The sequence below is a fragment of the Tupaia chinensis genome, unplaced genomic scaffold, assembly GCF_000334495.1.
Source record: "Tupaia chinensis unplaced genomic scaffold, TupChi_1.0 Scaffold000100_1, whole genome shotgun sequence".
Lineage (NCBI taxonomy): Eukaryota > Metazoa > Chordata > Mammalia > Scandentia > Tupaiidae > Tupaia > Tupaia belangeri.
The window spans coordinates 3,294,618-3,319,097 of NW_006159564.1; the positions used below are offsets into that span (position 1 = coordinate 3,294,618).

At 35.7% G+C, this 24,480-nt stretch overlaps 1 protein-coding gene across 1 annotated transcript in view; it reads left to right on the forward strand.

Annotated features, from left to right (window-relative positions):
* The window catches only part of ZPLD1 (zona pellucida like domain containing 1), a 55,246-nt gene that overhangs the window by 19,195 nt on the left and 11,571 nt on the right, over positions 1-24,480 (forward strand). Inside the window, exons 3-8 of the mRNA XM_006143586.1 lie at positions 4,620-4,840; positions 7,821-8,002; positions 9,246-9,318; positions 14,238-14,335; positions 16,414-16,494; positions 23,382-23,553. Of these exons, the coding sequence (XP_006143648.1) occupies positions 4,620-4,840; positions 7,821-8,002; positions 9,246-9,318; positions 14,238-14,335; positions 16,414-16,494; positions 23,382-23,553 (827 nt within the window). The remainder of the gene's footprint in view (positions 1-4,619; positions 4,841-7,820; positions 8,003-9,245; positions 9,319-14,237; positions 14,336-16,413; positions 16,495-23,381; positions 23,554-24,480) is intronic.

The following is a 24,480-nucleotide window of genomic DNA, read 5'->3' on the forward strand; positions in this document are numbered from 1 at the left end:
CTCAAGGGAGGATTTTTTTTTTTTTTTTTTTTTTTTACTTTGTGTTGGTGTGTGCGTGTGTATGTGTGTGTGTGTGAGTGTGTGTGATGAAGTGTTTTAGAAAACTTCTTGCTATTTCACAATTAGTAATCTTCCTGCCTAAGCCTCCCACATAGCTGGGACTACAGGTGGGCATCACCATGTCCAGCTCTTTCAGATGGGGTCTCTTTCAGACCCCTCACAGAGTCTTACTACCTAGAGATTACAATCCCAGAACACATTTTTATAAATGGTGAGACAGAGGGTTGACAGTGTAATAAGATATAAATTTGAAAAACTTAAAAAAATCTGAGACAGTCAAACCTGTTGCCTGATTGATAGATGTAAAGGAATATTGTATGAAACATTCTGTTTATATAATACAATGAAATATTTTATTTTAAAAACCTCCAATGGTACACTTAGCTTGGTTAAAATATCAGGGGAGAAAGTTATTTCGTCAATATAACTGCACATAAACTACGCAGGCAGGCCTGCTATGTAAACACATTTAGTATCTTTAAACATAAAACATTAAAAATCAGTCCACTAAAGGTATTTATTTTTCTAATATTTGTCATTAGCCTTTACTCTTTAGATTGTTTTGTGAACAAGTATTATTCAAAGGGATGCCACGATTCAGGCACTGGCTTGTAAAATGCTTAAAAAATTTAGTTGTTGAGGGCAACTATTACTCAGAACTCTTAAAAAAAAACTACTTTTGGCAGACACTGCTCTTTGGCAACTTCAAAGATCATTTATGTTTTCCTCAAAGCCTCACAAGTGGTAAAGCTATGTTGTGTCAAGGTCTTTAGTATCTACAACCAGGATATAATGTGTTTCTCTGAAGAATAGCGAGAAGTCTTTAGAAAAACTGGGTTAGGATGGATTTGAGCAGATCTCTTTCTTACACTATAAAACGTCTTTTGGTTGTTATCATATCTTCAAGTAGCATCAGCTTGCAGCCAATTCAGTTCTATCGCAGGGGTTACAAGTTACAAAGCAGAAAACGGAAGAGAATTCCGTATCTTGTCAGGGCAATCAGTGCACAGCAATCACTATTAACATATTCTAAACATCAATTAATCCCTTCAAATTGAGGTGAGGAAGCTGAAGTCTTGGTTTAAGTGAGAGAATGATACCTCTTTTTATGTGACATACTTATTGATTTACAGTCACTTTGGAACATGTATGATAGTTTTAGTAATGCAATGGTATCTGCTCTCTATTTCACAGAGCATAAAACAATTTCTCAGTGAACTCTCTAGTAGTTGAGAATTTGATTTGACATTCAGGTAGACATTTTGTTACCTTAAAGAGACCGCTACATATATAAAGGATGCCCAAGTCTTACCTTTTGTTTGCTGCCACTTGACCTAATTCCTGCCATTTTTTTCCTTTATATTTTAAATTACCATAAAGATGGAATTATCTGGTTCACAACCAGCCTGAGAATATTAGATCGGTCATGCTGTTCCTTCTGGTGTCATGAATGATTCACTCTTTTATGTAGCTAACACCTACTGATACTTCGGACTTAAGCTCAATGCCGTCTTCTCGAGGATATTCTTACCAGCTGGTCTGGATGAAGTTGGCTTTCTATGTCACCCTACAGAACTCCATGGAGTCTTTCTGTCAATGTGAACCAAGTTAACTATCTGTCTCCCAAATAGACTGTAATGTACTTGAGAACAGGACTGATACTGTTCGAATCTTCAGGGCAATCTATTGCTCCAGTACTTCATGTGATTAATTACTCACTAGAGTACACCGCGGACCAGGAAGTAGCATGCGATGGAGGAAAATAAATATACATAAGATATACTTTGAGTTGTAGATACTCAATAAAACTTTGTTAAAGTGAATTATATTATTTTGGAAAGAGCATCAGTTAAATGTATGGTTGGATTTAAACAGTTAATGTTATTAAAATCTATAGAAATATTCCCCTAGTATAAAATGGTATTAATATCAATATTAGCAAAATTACCTCATAATTAATGCATTTTATTTTTCCACTAACAAAGGAAATATTACTTGGAATTTTCTGTAACACTTAGCCTAATACCTACATTTTTCACCATGGGAAAATTTTCCACCTTTACAGTTGATCGTAAGGAGTCTAAAATTATTACTAAACATTAAAATGTCCATCTTTACTTACTCACATCCACACACAAAAAAATGACTCATTTTCCTAGCAAAAAAATAATGCAGAGTATAAATATTCCAAATTTTGCTAGTAAAACAATAGTGTAAGAATAAATACTCCAAAGATGTATGTTGTTGAATACTTCTCCTCTTAGATTAGAACTGAGTTACTTAAGCAAACTAATTCTATGCTGAAAATCTTGATTGATATTTGCATATTATCTGAATGAACATCCTATCATTTGCCAAAAATGTCTTTATTTTGCTTGGTTTTCTTCCATTACACATTAATGTTCATGTCTCCAAATAGCAAAATCACTTTTTTGTTTGTTTATATGTTTTGAAAAACCTGATGATTTGTTTCAGATTCTTTATCAAATTGGTAAAACTGGGTGATAAAAGTGGTACATTTACTGTATTTGTTTTCAAGGGATCCAGTAATAAAAAGCCCCAGATGAAGTGATTTAAAACCATAGAAATTTACCATTGCATAGGAGGGCAGAGTTTTGAAGTCAAAATAGGCTTATGGTCCCCTTGGAGAGCCCGTAAAGAATCTGCCTTGTCTCTTCCTAATTTCTAGAGGCCTGCTGGCAATTGTGGGTGCACCTTGGCTTACAGATGTGTCACCCCACCCTGTTTTCACATAGTCCTTGTCTCTTCACAAGACATTTCTTTCAGAAGGACACGAGGGATATGAGATTAAAGGCACACCCTCCTCCAATATGACTTTATATTAACTGATAGATTGCAACAAACCTATTTCCAAATAAAGTCTGAGCTCCTGGGGGTTAGAACTTCAACACATCTTTTTTGAGGGGAGGGCACAATCCAATTCGTAATAGTTACCAAAACTGATAAAAATAAAATTTTCTGCCGCTGGGGAATTACCTAGCAGTCAAACTTTCCATTTTCTATATTCATGTTGTTTTTTTATCTGTAGAAAAATGACTAGAGATATGAAAATCTTGTGCGTGGGTGTATGCACACATGCTCATTTTTCTACAGACCTGGGATGGATCCCATCACGGTTAACGCATAGAGTCATGGAGAGCTGAGCGAATTGTGTTTTACGTTTCCATGGCTGGTGTTTTCCTTTTACTGAGGCAACATTTTCTTGGAGCAAGCTATGTGTTTTGTTTGTAATATTAGCACATGATTTTCACTGTCTTTCTCTCTAAAATGGGATTCTGATGGATGGCTTTTGTTTCTATATCTTGGATCAGATAGGTTACCAAATACCGAACTACTTAACAGTTTGGCTTAGAATAAATTTTAGCCATTTCTTCCTTACTCTTGGGAAAATGCATCATTTATAGTGACTTTCACTACTCTATATAGATGATCTTAATAATTTCGTCATTCTAGTTCTGAATTTCTTCAGTAACCTGATTTTTTTCCACTTAATTCTGTGATTATACACCAATACTAGACTGACATTTAATGTGCATCACTGAACACCAGACATAAGTAAATGTTAATAGGGACCAGAAGATGAAGTAGCTGTTACTTCGTTGGACTCTCACATGGTCAATGACGTTTTGAGTCCTGGACCCGGTGGCTTGAAAATTTTCCTTTTACTGAGGCAACATTTTCTTGGAGCAAGCTATGTGTTTTGTTTGTAATATTAGCACATGATTTTCACTGTCTTTCTCTCTAAAATGGGATTCTGATGGATGGCTTTTGTTTCTATATCTTGGATCAGATAGGTTACCAAATACCGAACTACTTAACAGTTTGGCTTAGAATAAATTTTAGCCATTTCTTCCTTACTCTTGGGAAAATGCATCATTTATAGTGACTTTCACTACTCTATATAGATGATCTTAATAATTTCGTCATTCTAGTTCTGAATTTCTTCAGTAACCTGATTTTTTTCCACTTAATTCTGTGATTATACACCAATACTAGACTGACATTTAATGTGCATCACTGAACACCAGACATAAGTAAATGTTAATAGGGACCAGAAGATGAAGTAGCTGTTACTTCGTTGGACTCTCACATGGTCAATGACGTTTTGAGTCCTGGACCCGGTGGCTTGAAAATCATGCCTGGCACATGTGCATGCATGCCCAAGGAGAGACTGTGATGTAGTCATCCTCCCAGGGTGGTGATTTCTCACTTTCCCTTTTACTGTTTCTGTCTCTCTCTCTCTCTGGCAAGCACATGCACCCTAAACCAAAAAACTTTTTTTAAAAAAAATAGTAAATTACACTCTGTATACTGAAACATATCATTATAAATAACTACAGAAAAGACTATTTTTCCTGGCTACTTTTCTTAATAGCTTGAACATTGGAGTATGGTATATTCAACTCCAGAAATGAGTTAAACAAACTAAGGAGTAGACTGAGTATGTCAGGGGATATCAAAGTTATTCGTGTGCTTTCTACTGTGCTTTTGTGACATATATATATATATATTTTTTTTTCAATATGTTTTTATTTCAGCTGAAAGAGACATCAATGTGTACTGTGGGGTGCAGGCCATTACGATGAAGATTAATTTTTGCACAGTACTTTTCTCGGGTTATTCTGAAACAGATCTGGCACTGAACGGAAGGCATGGGGATTCCCACTGCAGGGGGTTCATCAATAACAACACCTTTCCAGCCGTGGTCATTTTCATCATCAATCTCAGCACTTTGGAGGGCTGTGGAAACAACTTAGTGGTAAGATTAGTATGAAATTGTGTGCTAGGTTTGGGGTCATAAATTAAAATAACCAACCATTACATGAAATAAACAGAAGCCAAATCTATCTTTTTAAAAAATTTTCAGTCAAACTGGACACATAATTTATTTTGCCTGTTAGAGGCTTGAACTCCCAAATACGTAATATTGTCTTCCGATAATGGCTCTGTGTATAGGAGCTGGGCAGCTGAGGGGACTGAGGTCAGTTGTGCTACTCCAAGCAGCATTCTTTTGTGCGAGCCATCACGATGTTTCTCTATAGATTATCATTAGCCATATCCCTCATACTTTTTACGGGACTATCTGATCATAAGAACAATGTGGGTGAGTTTGTCAGTGAACCATTTAGCCTGTTGCTTTAGTGGCCTCCTTGAGACAGGAAGATGAAAGATAGAATGGGAACCTGAAATCTTCTTTCATGTTTGCTACTGAGTGATCAATACAGGGCTTTGTACAAGGACTGTGGGTATTTCTGATGTGAAGTGTTCTACGGTGTAGTACTGTCCTTGGCATTCATATCTGATCTTGCCATGAAATCCCAGCAACACACTCTCTGCAGTCATTGTGGGAATCAAAACATCTCATCAACCATTGCCATCCAAGATGAGAACTACTAGTCCACATAATTCACTTATTTATTAATGCACTGGATGCCAAAAATAGAATCGAATAAGAAATTGCGTCTCCAGGGAATTGAAATTAATTGGAGTGAATATATTGTGATGCGGTATTAGTTACACTAAAATGGATTTAGTATAATTTTTCATTTTGCCTATTTAAACATAACCTTATTGGTAAAGCTAGCAAAGACAAAAAGGTACAATAAGCGTGCCCACTTAGTGAGGAAGGAAAAGCTGGCTTTTATTCTTCATAAATCGTTGCTTAGGATGTAGGAGAAAGTCTTGATTATTTTAAGGCAGAGCTTCTAAAACTTGCTGGGAGATGGAAGACAGGGAAAAGAGATTTCCTTGAATCTCCTTTTTAATCTTTTCCCAGAGGGCAGTTAGAATATCGTGCCCATGGCCATTTCCAAGCCTGCAGCTTGGGTATTGTTGACTCTTTTTATTAAAAACGTTTATTCATCTCAGCGTTGTGTGCAGAGAGATTATGAAGTGGGCCTCCGGGAGAGTGACTAGGGTTGATTATTACACATCCTGCTGTTCTTGTGAAGGGAGGGAGCCTGCAAGGAGATGAACAGCTTTCCCCTCCTCCCACTGTGCCTAGAAACCCTCTTTCATGGTGATTTTTCTGCTAAGTCACCTTGCCCTGCTTCCTAGAAAACAATTCAGGAAAAAGTCAGGAAAAGCATCTGTGTGCATGTATGCTTTTTACTTTGTTGAAGGAACAAATAACTCTCATAAAAATAATGTGTGTGTCTGTGTCTGTGTGTGTGTGTCTGTGTGTGTGTGTGTGGTTTTTCACAGAATTGATATGTTTAGCTAGTGCATTAGGCAAGCACTGGGGAAAGGGAATCTTTGCTTATCTATTTTTTGCTTTCATCAACATCAGCTTTTTTCAAGGGCATTCCTTTATGCAAAAAATAGACTACCGAATCACTGGATTAGAAAAAATGTTTTCCTTTATGAGGATTTTTGCCCCTTTCATATATCAGCTAGATTATTGCCTCAGCTTTGCCCATGTGCTGTTCACACATAAAGGTTATTCTATTATTGAAAATTAGATATTACAGGGCTCAGTAATATCTGTTAAATATTTATTGAGTTCCATATTGTATCTGACATGGAAGAAGAAGCTGTGTCCCTCTCTAGTTTTATGAAAGTCAAGAATCTTATTGATTATTCTTACAATGGTGGGTGGTTATTCAATTTTAGTAGAATTGGAGAATCCAGTGAAAGTTAGGCAATCCAAGAAAATATGCACTTAACTTCTTGGAGTTCATGATCTCCCTGAAACCCATTTATGAACTATTGCTGTAGAAAGAAATAAGACTCTCCTTGAACCAAAGAAGAAGATCTTAAAAAGATAAAACTCCAGAAAATGTGTGACTTTAATTCATTTGTTCACAAATTCTTTCTGGGCCTCAAGATGCTGGTCCCTGCTATGCAAAGGTGAACAAGACCAAGAGGGACTTTCCCCAAAAGAGCTCCGATTATGGCTGAGGGTCAGATGGGCAGGCTGCTCATTGCACGTTGGCTCCTGCTATGACAGGGATAAACATGGCATGTGGGAGAATTAGAAGTTTCCCAGGAAAGATAAGACCCTAGAGAGTGATAGAACAGCACCTGGTGAAGGAGGGGAGAGAGGAGGTTGAAGGAGTGTGCATAAATAAAGGCCAGAGAAACAAGGGCTTTGGGGCTAGCATTTTATTAATCAAGGTGGGAAACAAAAAGTTAACAATAAAAGCAGGGTCATGCCAGTGTAACTGGGACCTTTTAAGGCATGCCAGAAATTTTGAACTTTACCCATGAGTAGCATTTTTGTAATTGCCAGAGGGTCTGTTTGCTTTCCAGAAAGAGACAGAGATTGGGAGAGAGAGATAGAGAGAGAAAGAGATAAGGGAGAATGCACCTTCCCCAGTGGGATGTGATCTTCCATTTCTCTATCCTGTCAGGACTTGGGGCACACATGCACACATTTTTCACGTGTTTTTCAAGCCCCCTGGACTGAGATTTGAACTGAAGTCAGCCATGTGGGACCCAGCTCCCTTAACCACTTGGCTACAGGCTAACCCAATACAGGAGTCTTTTCAAATGACTTGTTAGAGTTCTCTGATCCTATGATCTCTTTGTTTTCTTATTTATGAAATACGAGTATGGTGTCATTTTTCAATTGACAGGTAGTTACTTACAAATTGCATTATGACTCTATAATTTCAAAACTGTGTTACAGCTGAACACTGTTCTAAAAGTGATCAGGTCTAATGTGTTATTTTGGGTAGGATGTGCTTAGATTTATGCCCAACCATTTAATCACTGAACTTGATCTACCATTCTAACAGGTATCCACAATCCCTGGAGTCAGTGCTTATGGAAATACAACTTCAGTACAAATAGGAAATATTTCAGGATATATTGATACTCCAGATCCACCAACAATCATCAGCTATCTACCTGGGCTTCTTTACAAATTTAGTTGTAGTTATCCTTTGGAATATCTGGTTAATAATACCCAGCTTGCTTCGTAAGTTCACATTTCCTTCTTACTTTATTGTATTGTCTTCATATTTGAGTCATTTATTGTCCTTGAGAGACTTATAAAGATAGCAGGATTTGTGGAGCATAGCCAAACTCAAACAATGTAATAGGACCATCTTAAGTCTATCTTTATCTATGTATATATCATTTATCAATCTCCAGCTAATTGTTATGACCTATACAGCTCAGAATACACACACACATACACACTGGCTCAAACCATTCAGGGGTCTGCCTTGAGTTTCTTAGCTCCCTGAAGGCCCCGTAGGGTGTAGTAGAATCCACTACCCAAGATTACCGTCATGGGTTCCAGTGATTCCCCAGGAAAAGTGGCAGGACCCAGAACCAAGGAGCTCTAGACATGAACTGAGGTTAGAGCCCTTCGTTAATAGTCAAGTATTCATTTAGTGTTTTCAAAGAGTATATACACCAGGACAGGGTTATATCCGTATTACAACATAATCACCTGGATTTGTGAAATGTCTTTCACAAAATGAGGTGATTGAGCTAAAACTTTCCCTCTCCAATTCTGGGGTTTGCCATTATGAAGTCCGAGTTTTTGTTTAATCTTAGTTATGAGGGAATGTGGAGTACACATTTTGCTTTAGTTTTTAAGTATTCATAGCTGGTTGTATTAATACAATGTAGATAAACACCTTGGTCAAAGTAAGACTCAAAGCTGAACATGAGAAAAGAAAAGACCTTGAGTCAATAAGATGAAAGGTTGAGAGGGAACCATGTCTCATTCTGTCCCACCCACCACTGAACACGTTTTTGAGTTTCAGTGTCCATGGAAATCCATTCATTATTCAATTTAATACACACCTACTATTTACCATGCAATGTTCTGGCAGTGAACAAAGTAAAGCGAATGCTCTGATCTCTTGCATCTTCTGTTCTAATGGAATAAATGAATGTATTTGCATAAGATCCAAGTTCTTATGAAGTCAATTTTCTTTGCAAAAGGTTTCATATATATAAAATACAAAATGAAAAAAAAAAGACTTTATAAGTGAAAAGATCATACAGAACAGTTTGTTTTTACTTGATCCCACTTGCTTTTTGATTATATATCTGTTTAGTAATTTAAGAGTACGCTCACTCTAGGCCTAGTTAAAAGTGTGTCAAGCTTACTCAAGAGTTTCATTGCCTTAAATCTAATACCCAGGTGTAACTGAAACTTTGACACAAAATATCACCAATATTTTTCTTTTTCAAATCTGTTTTAGGTCTTCAGCTGCTATTTCTGTGAGAGAAAACAACGGCACATTTGTCAGTACTTTGAACCTGCTTCTTTATAACGTAAGTTGATGGGTGAAGGGTGTTATTTTTTCTTTCACTGCTGTGAGGAGCCATTTTTGTGAACGGCTTTTATAGAAAATTCTACTGAAACCATATTAACCCCATTATACTTTGGCAATATTTACTCATATGTCTTAGTGATAAAAATATCCTAAAAATTCTATTAAATTTTCTAAAAGTTGAAACATGGCTAAAATTATATAGCATAAACGTGCTTCTGTAATAGTGACTCCAAGCATTGGTCTATATTTATATGTACTGACTTATGCATGTATAGTTATAGTCAGGGTCAAGATTTGGGAAATACTATTTTTTTGTGATAAAAAGATTAAAAAAAAAGTCCAGGGAACCAGCAGTTAGCATAATGGCTATGTCGCTGGACTCCCACGTAGTCGACCATGGTTCGCGTCCCGGACCTGGTGGCTTAAAACTCATGCTGGGCACGTGTGCGTGCGTGCCCAAGATCCCGAGAGGAGAATGGAGGAGAAGGGATTGCGGCGTGACCATCGCCCCTGGGGGCTGATTTCTAGCTTTCTGTCTCTATGTCTCTCTCTGTCTGGTGAGTGCACACGCCCTAGAGTGAAAACCTTTAAAAAAAAAAGTCCAAATGATGCTTCTCTAGGAGTACCCTTGGTGATGAATGTGTTAATATTTTTAATATGAGTCTTGGCTGATGACAATTTTGTCGCATGAAATAATTAGGATTGACTATGTAGCATTGTCTAAACTTTTGTCATGTAAATATCAATGGTGGCAGCAAAACGTGAAAAATACATGGATTTCTATTTATAACTGTAACATTAATCCCCCAAATGATATTTTCATGTTGATTAAAAATTTTTATTCATACATTTTAAATGCCTGATTTAAATATCAATTTTTCAATCTATCAACCAACATTTTTGTAAATTATGAATCTGATTTTTGTATTATTATTCATGTCATCATGGCAGCCAGTTATAATTCATGCGACTGATTTAAAAGTCAGTGCTTTATACTTTGAATATAATGAGCTATAAATATTGTAGTAGGACATTTTCCAAAGACATTTAAAAAAAAATCATGTTTATAAGTTTGTAGTCTGACACCACGGAGTTCTAAACAACAAATTAAAATGTGTTGGAATGAAGATTGCCTTTCTGTCATTTCTAAACTTTCTTCTGCAAAGAAAAGCTCCCAGGTTACTTGGTTCTACAATACTCAGAAAATACATGCCAATATTTGTTCCTGAGATGGTCAGATATGTACTATTGTTGTGAGTGATATTTATATGGATAACTTTAAATTATAAAGTTTCTAGTTGTTGATTTATATTTGTAAGTTCTTCGAGGTAGAAGTGAGTTTGAATTCAATATTTCTTACTATAATTGAGTGAGACAAAGATGAGAATTCCCAATCTTAAAAAAGTGAGAAATAAATCCACATGGCATTTTATGGTACCATTATTTTCTATGAAATTAAACTATTCTTTCACTGAAAAAGCAGAAAATCAAAAGTTAGAAATGTAGGTCTGAAGAGAGCTTTTGCTATTAAAGTCTTTCCTTTAGCAGTAAGAATGGTCATGTAGCCCCGTTGCTAACAAGTCATAAGCCTTCAAGGAGTTTTTGGAATCTTAATGCTAAATAAAAGCCTATAATTTATTTTAACCTTAATATTTTAATTCCATGGTGATAAAAAAACCATTTTTTCAATATCAGACTGTATGAAACAGGTGGTACCAAAATACCTCTCATTTTAAATCAGTTTATGATAAAAGCATTATTAGTTGTTAACTTAAAAAAATAATTAAAATGTTTTCAGTAACCATTTTTTTAGCAGAATTCATTTTGCTGTAATTGTTTATTTTTTTAACAAAAAGACTTCTTTAGTTTTACAGTAGCTTTAGTTTTACAGAAAAACTTTCAGAAAATACATAGAATTCCCACATATGCCCACTTGCTCTGCACACAATTTTCTCTATTATTTATATTCAGCATTTGTGTCATACACTTCTCACAATTGATGAGCCAATATTGATACATTATTAGCTAAAGTCTATAGTTTACATTTAGGTTCACTATTCCTGGTCTATAGATTTTATGGTCTATAGATTTTAAGAACTATATAATGGCAAGTGCCCATCATGAAATGTATCATACAGTTTTAGTGCCCCAAACTAAATTTAAAAATAAATTGCTACAGGTAAATGTACTCACCTAAGAGAGATAGAAAAAGAGACAAAGAAAGGGAAAATGAAATAGAATCCCTCTCCCTCTGAAGGATGGCCACAGCACAAACCTTCTTCATTATCCTCCCAGGCTTTGAGACATGGACACACATGTACCTGGCATGATTTTCAAGTCACGTGGTCTGGGACTTGGGCTGCCCAGTTGGTCATGTGGGATCCACTGCCTTAAACACCATGCAGCCTGGTGCTGGTGCACTGAAAGTTTTTTTAACAGGGTGCCATGATAGTATTTTCCTACATTATAGGACATGAAATAATTAGTAATTTACCTAAGAAAAAAAAATGGATATATTTTCTCTAACTGTTCAGAAATTATTTTTATTATTTGTTTAGAATATCAATATATTGTTAATCAAATGTAATTTCACTGTAACATTTCACGTAAAACATAATGTTATATCTGTAGGGGCCCTGTCTTCCTATTTCTATGCAAAGTTTGTGATTGCTAACCTTTAGGAATGATGAAAGGTTAAATTACATACCTACTACTCTTACTCTCTTGTTTGTTATTTGGAAAGAAAAAGTTGCACCAATTTAGATATAGCACAATTGTTTTAATTCTATTTGTTCTGCAATTCAGTAAGTATATTTAGGATAACTCCATTTGTAAAAAAAAAACAGTGACTTATATTGATTGTGTAATTTTGCACATATACAGGGAATTTCAAACTGATCTGTGGCCTTATTTTATGTAATATAAATATATCAGTTCTCTCCTCTGTGGAAATGGAAAGTGAGAACGTTTTTGTGTATTTGAAGTGTATATACATGTTAGTGTTTTCTGTGCATGTCCAAAAACAGTAAATCTGAGAAAGGGTTACAGTAATTGTGAATATTTTTAAAACGTTGGACAAAGACTAAAATACATATAATTGATTTTAGGGACAATAGAGTACTAATAAGAGTAAGACAACATACAGAATATAGTGAGAAAATTACCTTTTAGAAGTAATTTCAAAAGGAATAAAAAACCTTGTTGGGTCATAATTAAGTCCACCAAGGTTAATCATTGTGACATAGCTGAGTCACGTCATTTGCGAATGAGTCAGCAGAATAACACTTGTATTGAAAACAAGTTTTCTTTTGACAATATATATGCAAATATTAGATGAAAACGCGATATAGTTAATGAAGCGGAATCAAGAAATTTGAAAAGGGAGCCAGAAAGATAAATAAAGATGTTACCTACCAGACATAGTTAGAAAAGGTATTATCATTTATCACATAAGTTTAGAATAAGACTGAAGAGGACGTTTCCAACTATTGCATATAATCCTTTATCTGATTTTATTGGGGAATGAAATGTTTCACATATAGAGTAAAAAAATATGGACATTTTGATACACACTTCCCCCCAAAAAGAAAAACTAGTATATTATCAAATGCACACAACATAATACTATGGTCAGTGTTGTATGTTTGATTTCATTAATACATACTGTATGCATGCTTTGAAAAACCATACTGTACCCTTCAAAGATGTACATCAAATATGTGTAAACCAGAAATCATACTAAGAGAAATAAATGTTTTTTTCAAAAGTGGATCAACCAAAGTTTTAAGCTAAAAAATTCAAAATATATTCATTCTTTCTAATCTTCTAAGCATTGTATGCTCCATATTTTGCCATTCTTTGATGACTTTAAATTTCATAATTAAGGGGACCAGCAGTTGGTGTAATGGCTATGTCACTGGACTCCCACGTAGTTGACCATGGTTCGAGTCCTGGACCCGGTGGCTTAAACTCATGCTGGGTGCGTGTGCGTGCGTGCCCAAGATCCTGAGAGGAGAATGGAGAATGCTGCGTGGTCATCCCCCCTGGGGGGTGATTTCTCATTTTCTGTCTCTCTGTCTCTCTCTGTCTGGCGAGCACACACGCCCTATAGCAAAAACCTCTTCAAAAAAAAATTCATAATTAAGTTTAAAACTTTTCTTTTCTGACATGGCAATATCCTCAGAGAATAAATTTGGGGAAGCAATTGGCCTTTATGTTAAGTTATGTGACTGGTTAAATTTTTATGTATTTTTTTGCATTCTACATTTTTTCTGGTTTCTTCACTATCAATATAAAATTCTCATTTATAATCTGCTGCTTTATTCATCTGCAAATTGGGGAGAAAAGCATAAATGTTATGGCATACATTTTGGGAATTTGAAGAATGGACTGATCTCTTTTTTGTTTTTCAAATAAATTTTGATAATTTCAAATTGCCATATAATTGATATCAGTTAAATGAAAGATTATCAATGTTATAAGATCTTTACCCCCTATAATACTGTGCTTAAATTGAAGCAAATAAATTTAAGTAATATTAGCCACTAACACATTTTTTAATGGAATATTAATGTAAACTATAGATTGACCATGGAATATTAACAAATTGAGTAACCACTGACCATTGAATATAGTTTAATCCAGCAAACATTAATTACCATTTATGATTAAATGTGGAAACAAAAAAATTTATGTACAGAAATCAACTATTACATGGACATGGTTTAAAAATCAGTTCTGCTAAGGAAACAGGATTAAATAAATTTTTTGTGGAGTTGGTTCTGTACTTTTGTGTTGATATATGCTCTCCCCTCTCTCTCTTTCTCTTTCTCTCTTTTTCCCTATAACATTGTTTTAAGGAGTAAGCATGCTATTGCTTGGGAGTTAATGATAATTTGTTTCTTGTTTCATCGTTAGGATTCAACCTACAGTCAGCAGTTAATTATTCCAAGTATAGGATTACCTTTGAAAACCAAAGTATTTGCAGCTGTACAAGCCACTAATCTGGATGGCAGGTATTTTCAAACTCTTATCTTTTGTTGGTTAAAACATTTTGGCTGCCTAAAGCCTCGTTGAGTCATAAAGTTAGCTCATTCATGTTTAAATTCAATTTGAAAAATACTGTCATTACCACACCATTTAGGCATGCTCATATAAAGAAATTACAAATTACTAAACTTAAGGAGAGACACTCATTGTATGCCATTAATTGGAAAATAACAGTTTTCCCATAAATAAAAAAGGGTAGTGACTGGAAGAGGGCATGGAGTGATCTGGAATATTGGAATGTTCTATTTCTTTCTATGAAAGATGATAAACCAGATGCAGTCATTTTGTGAATATTTTGGATTTGTGCATTTTTATGTATGTATATTATTATTATTCAATACAAATTTAAAAAAACAAAAGAAATCTTCCCACAAAGATCTAAGCCAAAACGATATGAAATTGTCCCCAAAATTTCTCTGTAAAAACACTAAAATTGGGAGAGCAGTTAGTGTAATGGCTATGTTGCTGGACTCCCATGTAGTCGACCACGGTTCGCGTCCTGGACCTGGTGGCTTAAAACTCATGCCGAGCGCGTGTGAGTGTGTGCCCAAGATCCCAAGAGGAGAACAGAGGAGAAGGGATTGCGGTGTGGCCATCCCCCCGGGGGATGATTTCTTGCTTTCTGTCTCTGTGTCTCTCTCTGTCTGGCGAGTGCACACATCCTATAACAAAAACCTCTCCAAAAACAAAGCAAAGCAAAACAAAACAAAACAAAAAAAACAAAAACACTAAAATCAATTAAGTATCAAAAATTCAGAATACTCAACCTGAATGAAACTCAAAAGCTAATATAATCCTGCCTTACATAAAACATGTAAGTTGGGGCTGGCAGGTGGCATGGTGGTTAAGGGCACTGGACTCCCACATGGCCAAAAGCAGTTCGAATCCCAGACCTGGTAGCTTGCTTTTTCACTTTTCCTCTCTCTTACTCTGTCCCTCTCTGGGGATTGTTAAAATAAACAAACAAATTAAATTAAATAATCTTTAAAACATTTAACACATTCATGATTGACTTAGGGTTTCCTATATATTATTTAAACCCTACATCCTGAAGAGATTAGAATATGCTAGAAATTTACCTCTTCTTTATTTTCTCCCTCAGTATTTCGACTGATAGATTCATGTGACTCTTTAAAATTGTCTTACTAAATGCAGATTTTTTTTCATTTGATTGGCATTCACTTCAGTGGATTGGTATTTTTTTATAATACTCAGAGTTGGAATGAAGTAATGTGGTAAATACAGGCACAACCTGGCTTTGTGGAGGAATGGTGTGTATCTGTCTCATAATTTTCCTCTACCTAACACATTGTCTATTATAGGCTCTCCATTCCCACAGATTCTGCTGTATAATTTATACACCAAATTCTTTTGCTGTTTTTGGTATTATATTCTTTGTCTTCTGTTAGAAAAAAATCACTTCTGAAAACAAAGGCCATTGTTCAGAATAAACAAATAAGTATCTGTACATCTATGTAGTTCACTGTTGGGTTTAGTTTCTTCAGACATTGATCACTCTGTTGCTTTGTACACAAATTTCGTGTGTGTACGTGTGAGATTAACCTTAACTCCATTTGATGTGGAGATGGCAATGTGTTGTAGATTTTTAAATATCTTGATTTTAGGAGAAAGTTTCAATACATAAGAAGCCTCTGCAAATTACAAGTAATAAAAAGCTCTATTCAAATGGATAAAATGTTTGTCAATGGTACCAGCAGTTGGCGTAATGGCTATGTCACTGGACTCCCATGTAGTCAACGGGGCTCAAGTTGCGGACCCAGTGGCTTAAACTCACTCCAGGCGTATGTGCTTGCGTACACAAGATCCCGAGAGGAGAATGGAGGAGAAGGGACTGCGGTGTGGCCATTCCCCCTGGGGGATGATTTCTCACTTCCTGTCTCTCTCTTTCTGACTAACATACACTCATAGCAAAACCTCTCCACCCCCCACCCCCCACAAAAAAGTTTGCCAATACTGATTTCTTTTGAATCAGTAACCAACACTGAAAAGGAGATTCTGATTTTATATTTGCTGCTTTTTGCAGATGGAATGTCTTAATGGATTATTGCTACACGACCCCATCTGGGAATCCAAATGATGAAATTCGATATGATCTTTTCCTGAGGTAAGTGTCTAAGTCTTATATTGATACCAACAACCCAGCAGTAGATAGGTGAAATAGAATATCTCTCAGGTAAACCAATTATAGAGTATTCTTCTAACTTTTGAATTTAAATGATATATTTTGAACTTTTAGTTCTTGCAAAGCTGGAAGTATAAATGTTGAGAACACAAAATGCTGATAAGGCTATTGCTGAATGAGAGTTGTAAGTTAGATTTACCAAAGGTGTTTTATTCATGTTTAAGAGATATGGACATAGTTCACTGTCTTAGGAAAAGTAAGGTTAGGATATTATTCTAAAGAAAAGGAAGGCAGTGGGAAAGTGCTGCATATTTATCTGTAAGTAGACTGTCTGATATGTCAGAGGAGTGTAAAATCAAAGTAATAGTCTTGGTAATTTAGACCCCAAAATACTTTTGTTCATTTATCAGTATTTAATATGAAGCCATAATAGAGCCTACCACTCCTTTTTTATCAGAGCCAATAACTTCAACTTCATTCCCCAAAAGACAGTGATAGAGTGCATGTAATCTACATTTGAGAAAAGGGGACATTGATCATAAACCCATTCAGTCATCCCAGCTCCTTTTCAGCATTTTTATCTGACAACAGAACAGACTTGAAGTCAAGCAATGGCTTCTAATCATGCTTATGAAATGCAGCTGGCTCAGATCACTGCAACTTATTGACACGGAATGGGGATGATTTAATGGGAAACCAAAGACAGACATTGTGATTGGCTAGTCAAGGTTACGATAATAATCAGAGGACGTGGTCACACCGACACTCATACATCCTATTGCTGGAAGGAAGTGTTCATTTAGGCAACAACTTTTGGGGGAAAATGGGTATGTATCAAAAGTTTTCAAAGATTTAATATTTTTTATTCTATTTTATAAATTGTGAAGTAAAGTATATTTTTAAATATTTATGATGTTTTTGTCTAACAGTGATATTTAAAAATGGTAAAACATAGTTCTAAACTGTGTATTCAGCAGTAAGAACATGGATAGGTGAACTATGGAAAACCCATAAACTGGGAGCTCACTCAGGCTTTCCAATCACATAAAGTTATTTACTAAATGGAAAAGGTTGTCAGTTCTATTTTACCTTTTCCATTTATGTCTTATTGGTATCTATGTCCTTTTAAATATGTGATCCTTAAAATTGAAATATATCAAAATGTGAGGGAGAAAGAAATCAGCCTATACATTCCTATATGTGATGGACCTCATTTATATAATAGAAAAGACAGGAAGATAAAAGTCTGAAGGTTCATAGTGATTATGCACACGTAGCAGAATTAGAGGTACTTTTGTTTTGACATTTCTTTCATTTTCCAAAATTTTCTATAGTGATCAAACATTGAGAATCTGTAATATGATCATTAGATTTCTAGCATGAATATGGTGGTAGCTTAGTTCAGACTCTAGTTTTCTTATTGGAAACTATAGAGAGTGAATCAGGTAACTAAAAAATGTCCCCCAAATGCCACTTTTTGTGAATCTTAGAGAAAAAAGAAATCTAGACATTTAAAAATATGTGAACATTGGTAAAAGCTGTTAATATCAGTAGGATATTAACAGTGCAGAGAGAGATTTGCAAGAAGCAATGTGGATACAAGTGGTAGGAAAAGGAGAGAAGAAAAGTATATATTGAGGGGTCCTAGTGGAGCAGGAAAAATGCAAACTTGGAAAGAGAGGGTACTACTCTGAGTGGGGATCACTAGCACAGGGCTGAGATCAAGTGGTCACCTGGACTGGGGAAATAAGAAGAATGAAGGTGTAGAGGGTTCTTAGAACCTCAGACGTGGTAGATCCCTTACAGTACCAGCAAAAATATAGCTCCTAGTGGCCTAGAGAATGGTGCAGTGCAAAAGCATGATGCTCTGCAAGGGTAATGCACATGGGAAAGTTCCAGATTCAGGTCTGGAAGCCTCCCTGAGGAAGCCCAGAATATGGGTGCTTTGGATCCAGGGTTGTCTAAAGATCAGGGTGTATGGCATCAAGACCCTCTTGGAGATGATGTCTTTCAATCTCTCTCTCTCACTAAAGAAATAAGTAATAAATTAAAAAGAAAAAAAGTACACCTTCTAAAGCTGAAGAAATAACATGGGAAGGTAGGGGCTCTATTGTTGATTGCAAAACTAGTGAATGAACCTGAGAACTACAGGGCTGATAATAAAACCCTCATAAATGTCTTCGAGAGACAGAGAAAACTCAGCCATGCAGTTGTACCATATTCAAAGAAAACTGGTGTAAAACAGAGAGAGCTCTGCTTATCATTCCATGATGTCATAGGGGTCTTTTTAAAACAACAGATCTAGTTAAATCCAAGTCTTTCAAATAGGATGGTTAGCAAATTCATGGGACATGGGACATTGTAGAGCATGAGGAAGGACACTAAGGAGAAAAATAGAGAGGCAAGGTCACTTATGGGACAAAACAATGGGTTATTATCTATTGAAGATAATTTTACAGTATTGTTAGCCAGACTGGTGAGAAATGTACACATGTTGGAATGTTCACTTTGCAAGCTAAATAACATGTGATTGAATGTATAAAAAATTGAAATAAAAAATTAAAGAAAAAATTTAAAACGATTTGTAATTAAACATTTTCATATTAATTTTAAAAATTGAAAAGTTATTATAGTTATGAAGATAGAATTATAAGAACTTAGGTAAGTAGGGGTAGTAAAAGGTAAGGCTATAAGAATGTTAAAAGGAGCTGGAAGAACCTGGGGTGGAAATAGAGGGCTAGTTTCATGGCTTGGTGCTTAGAGCAGTCAGAACCCAGGTGGCTGACCTCATACTTCAAGCCCTGGGCTCAGCAGCTTGAGAAATACACTGGACGTGTGTGTGTGTGTGTGTGTGCGTGTGTGTGTGTATGTGTGTGCCCAAAATTCTGAAAGGAGGTAGAAACAGACAAGAAGAGTTTGTGGAATGATTATTCCCCATGGGGGATTTTTTTTTTCTCTCCATCTTTCCATCTTTCGGGCGAGTGTATGTGCCCTCTGGCAAAACTAAAAAGAAAGAAAGAAAATAGGTGGAAATAGAGAGGAACCAAATGTATTACACAAAGGAAGACATAATTAGAAGGTATTCAAGCAATTATAGACAGTAGAAAACACACTATGGGAAAGATAGGGTAAAAATAACAAATGTGGGCCAGCAGGTCACTTGGTGATTAAGGTGTTATATTCCCACATGATTCATTGCGGTTCAAATCCCAGACCTGGCAGCATGAAAATTACACTGTGTGAATGTATGTGTGTGTGTGTGCCTAAAATCCCAGGAACAGAATGGAGCAGGGATTGCCGTGTGGTCATCCTCCTGGGGGGGGGTTATTTTTCACTTTCCCTCTTTCTGCCTCTCTGTCTCTCTCTGGCTAGTGCATGTACCCTATGGCAAAAACCTAAAAAAAAAAAAAAAGGAAAAGGAAACAAATATTGATTAAAAAAAGAATTAAGAAAGATAGAAATAAAAGGTAGGTAAAGGGAATTTGATATATGTATAATATTCACAATTGGACCCCCCATAAAAGCAAAAATAATAGAATGAGTGTTTTAAAATATAATCTAGGAATATTTTCCTAACTTAAAATGAAACTTACATTGACATAGTGAAAAGATTCCCTGGACAAAATTTAATGAAGTGGAAGCTAAGATAAATATAGAAATATGTGGTCACAAATACAATAAAAATTGTAGAATTTTATCTACTTCTCAGGAAACTTACTTCTGGTGGCCAACAATTAAGTAAAGATACATGAATTCTAAGTTGCATATTGGCAAGCTATATATTGAGAGGTAGCAATTTGTAATAATATTAGAAAACAAAACAAAACAAAAATCTCCTCTACTTGGAAGTTCAAACATTTTAAAATAGAACTTGGATAAAAATTGAAAATGTGAACATTTTGTAATAAATTAAGAAAAGTAAGTTTTTTTTTTTTAAAATCACATGCTAATCTAATCAAGACAAAACAGAATAAATGGCAAATCTTTTACAAAATACAAAAAGACAATGAGGGAATCAACATGGAAATGAGGAGTGTATATCCCTGCCAAATATAATAGTTAAGAAAAGCTCTAAAATTATTAAAGGAATGTGATATTACACAAAGTTAAATGTGTAGACAAAAGTTATCAGAATATAAGTGAGAAAATAGATCCCAAAACGTGGGAAAATGATAGAATGTGGTGTCACAAATCAGTGAGAAAAAGATTTTTTTTAAGCTAATGTAATTTATTTCTTTCATGAGAGAGAAAAAAAAGAGAGAGACAAAGAGACAGGGACCCTTGACAATGTCTTGGCATGCTGCTGTCTTCTCCCCAGTCAGCCAGGATCACAGGTGTGTGTTTGCACCCAGTGTGCTCAGGTTGTCTGGGATCAACCAAGATCTGAGACCAGGCCTCCCATGTGGCTCTGTCGTCACACATTGGGCTTGGTTGCCTGTGCCACTGATGCAGGACTCACAAACAGAGATTTTAAAAAAATGTATTTTTTTAAAATTATATTTTATTTTTAAGATTTTTTTTATCATAGGGCACCTGTGCTTGCTGGAGAGAGACAGAGACAGTGAGAGGGAAATAAGAAATCACCTCCCAAGGGGTATGGCTATGCCTGCAATCCCTTCTCTTTCATTCTCCTCCTGGGGTTTTGGGCACGCATACACACTCCCATCGTGATTTTCAGGCCACCGGGTCCTGAACTTGAACTGAGGTGGGCCATGTGTAAGTCCAGAGTTTTAACCACTACAACACCTACTGCCCCCCAAATAGAGACTTAAAAAAATATGCCAGGGGACCAGCAGATGGTGCAATGGTTACATCACTGGACTCCCACATAGTTGACCAAGGTTCAAGTCCTGGTCCTGGCTGCTTGAAACCCATGCTGAGCACATGTGCATGCATGCCCTAAATCCCAAGAAGAGAAAAGAGGGAAAGGGATTGAGTGTGACCATTCCCTCTGGGGAGTGATTTCTCATTTTCTGTCTCTTGGTCTCTCTTTATCTCTCCAGTGAGCGCACGTGCCTTATAACAAAAATCTCTCTAAAAACAAACAAACAAACAAAAAAAACAGTGCCAGACAATGAAAAACGTGAAAAAGAAAATGAATGTATACTTCACTTAACACACCACAGTATCCTGCAGTTATTAATAGATTAAGTGTAAAACCTAAGCTCTAAAATTACAGAATAAAACATGTGGGGAAAAAAAGTAACATGTGAAATACCTTTAAAATCTTGGACTAAAGAAATTATTTTCATCCAAAATACCAGAAGCCATAAAATAAAATATTGAAAATGTAAGTACATGAAAATAAAATTTGTACAGACACACACACATACACACAGAGAGACAGAGAAATACATAAAGCCAAACAACAAAGAAAACTTGAAATGTATCTAGCAAGACAGGAGCCATCTTCCTAACACACAAAGAACCCGTAGGAGTCAGAAAAAGAACAACACAATAGAATTTGTTTCATTGCAAAGGTCATCATTGATTTCAGATCAAGAAACACAAATTGCTCCATTGAATATAAAAGTATATACAAACGCATATTAAGTAAAATGTATATTGGGGCCAGCAGATGGCTTGGTTGTTAAGAACGTTAGACTCCCACATAGCCGACCACAGTTCAAGTCCTGAACATTGCAACTGCTTTCTCTCACTCTCTCTCATTAAATTAAAATGAATAAATATATAAATAAAGTTATCTTTAAAAAGAAAAAAGAAAAATGTATATTAAGATTATGTAGTGATAGTTTTTTCTTACCTAAAATAGGGATTATTTCAACATTTTATTTGCATACTTAATTGTTGTCACTCTGGGGAAATAAGAATTGCTTTCATATATTTCTGGTGAAGACCAAAGTAGAATATTTATAGAGGGCTATGTGGCCATATCTGTTACATGATTTTACAGATATATTTTAGAAGTAATGCTGTATATGTTTGAAACGATGTATTATAAGACTACTCATTATTGTTGTTTTTAAAAAGCAAAGATTTTAAAAAATGCAAATCTATATAAATAGGGAATGGATTAAGTAAATTCTGACACATGTCAACCATGCAACACCACACACCTGTGGACCAAATTTGAGGAGGCTAAGTATTAATATGGAAAAATATCTAAGATACACTATTAAATTTGAAAAGGCAAGATATTAAGCAGTGTAGACAGTGTGTTATCATTTGTTTAACGGGGAGTACAATAAAAATGCATTGCTTCTGTTTCTATTCTCACGTACCCTGGGATGATGCAAAAGTAAATGAGACCACATCAGGCAGGCTTTTATGTGGCCATGGAATGGTAAAGGCAAAGGCAGAGATAATGTGGAGACTTTTTTCCCTTTTAATTATGTATTAATTTATTAATTTTAAAATTCGCTATAAGGCATCTGTGCTTGCCAGAGACAAAGAGAGAGAGAGAGAGAAATCCCATCTCTTCCATTTTTCTCTTGGGATTTTGGGCATGAACACACACATGCTTGGTGTGTTTTTTTCAAGCAGCTGAGTCCAGGATTTAAACCATGCATCCAGCTGCCTTAACCACCATGCCACCTGACTGACCTCGAGATGGAGACTTTTTACCATATGTGCTTCATATTTCAGGTTTTGAACCATAGGAAAGTGATCCCTTTAAAATTGACAGCAATAATGTAATCACAAACTGATCTGTATAATCTTATAACCTAGATTACCCTTGTCACTTCTGTTGAATTAACTTATGCTTTTATTAAATATCAGTGACATGGCATGGTTCTATTAGCTCTTAATGTAATGGAATACCTTTAATAGTGTCAGAATCAATTTACAACTTCCAGAAGGTTGGTACTTTGCAATGACGTCCTGTTTCCACATTCCCTAAAATGTAGCTGTGACAAAGATCCTCAGACTACCGTCATTGAAAATGGCAGGAGCCAACGTGGCCGGTTTTCTTTCGAAGTGTTCCGATTCGTGAAACACAAGAATCAGAAGATGTCTACTGTCTTCCTACATTGCGTTACCAAGCTCTGCAGAGCGGATGACTGCCCTTTCCTCATGCCAGTATGTTTTAAGCAACTTCATTTTAAATTGCTGAATTTGATCTGAACTGAAAGGTTATCAAATGTCAGGAACCAATCTCTATATCGAAGGTGGATACATGTATTGAGTTAGACAGTTGAAAGTAGAATTTATTCATCCATCCTATAAAGATCTATTGACTTTCTCTGTATCTATTGGGATACAGAGAAAGCAGGCATGAATTCTGAATTCAATTAGTTTATCCTTTAGGGTCATGAACTGGTCAGAGTAAACAAGATAAAATTTTTAGGCTGCAAAAGTAGATAAATGTGAAGAGGAGTGGTCTTCAAAAAGTTCCTGGAAAATGGAATTAAATCTGTCTATCTTGGTGGAAAAGTATTTCTGAAATCGAAGCATAATTTTTTTTAAAAAAAGAATGATTTATTTAACTTTATTTACTCATTCATTTATTTTAATTTGACAAGAGAGAGAGAAAGAAAGTGAGAAAGCAAGCCATCAGTTCCGGGATTCAAAATGTGCTTGACCATGTGGGAGTGCCTAGCACCTTAACCATATGCCACCTGCTGGTCCTCCCGAAGCATAATTTTTCCATATTGATCTTTTATTGTATTTTATTTATTTATTTATTTTTGCTACAGGGCATGTGTGCTTGCTGGAGAGAAAGAGACAGAAAGAGAGAGAAAGTGAGAAAGCACATCAGGGATGATGGCCTGCTGTAATCCCTTCTCCCTTCTCCTCTCAGGATTTTGTGCAGCACACACATGTCTGGCATCTCTTCCAGCCTGCTGGTCTGGGACTCAAGCTGTGCAGTTGGTCATGTGGAATTCAGTTGCCCCAATTACCGTGTCACTGCTGGCCCCTAAGCGTAATTTGTTACATGCTATGCATTTTCCCCAAAGTTCTTGAACACCTCTCATGTATAAAAATTTGAAGAGGCAATACTGAGCG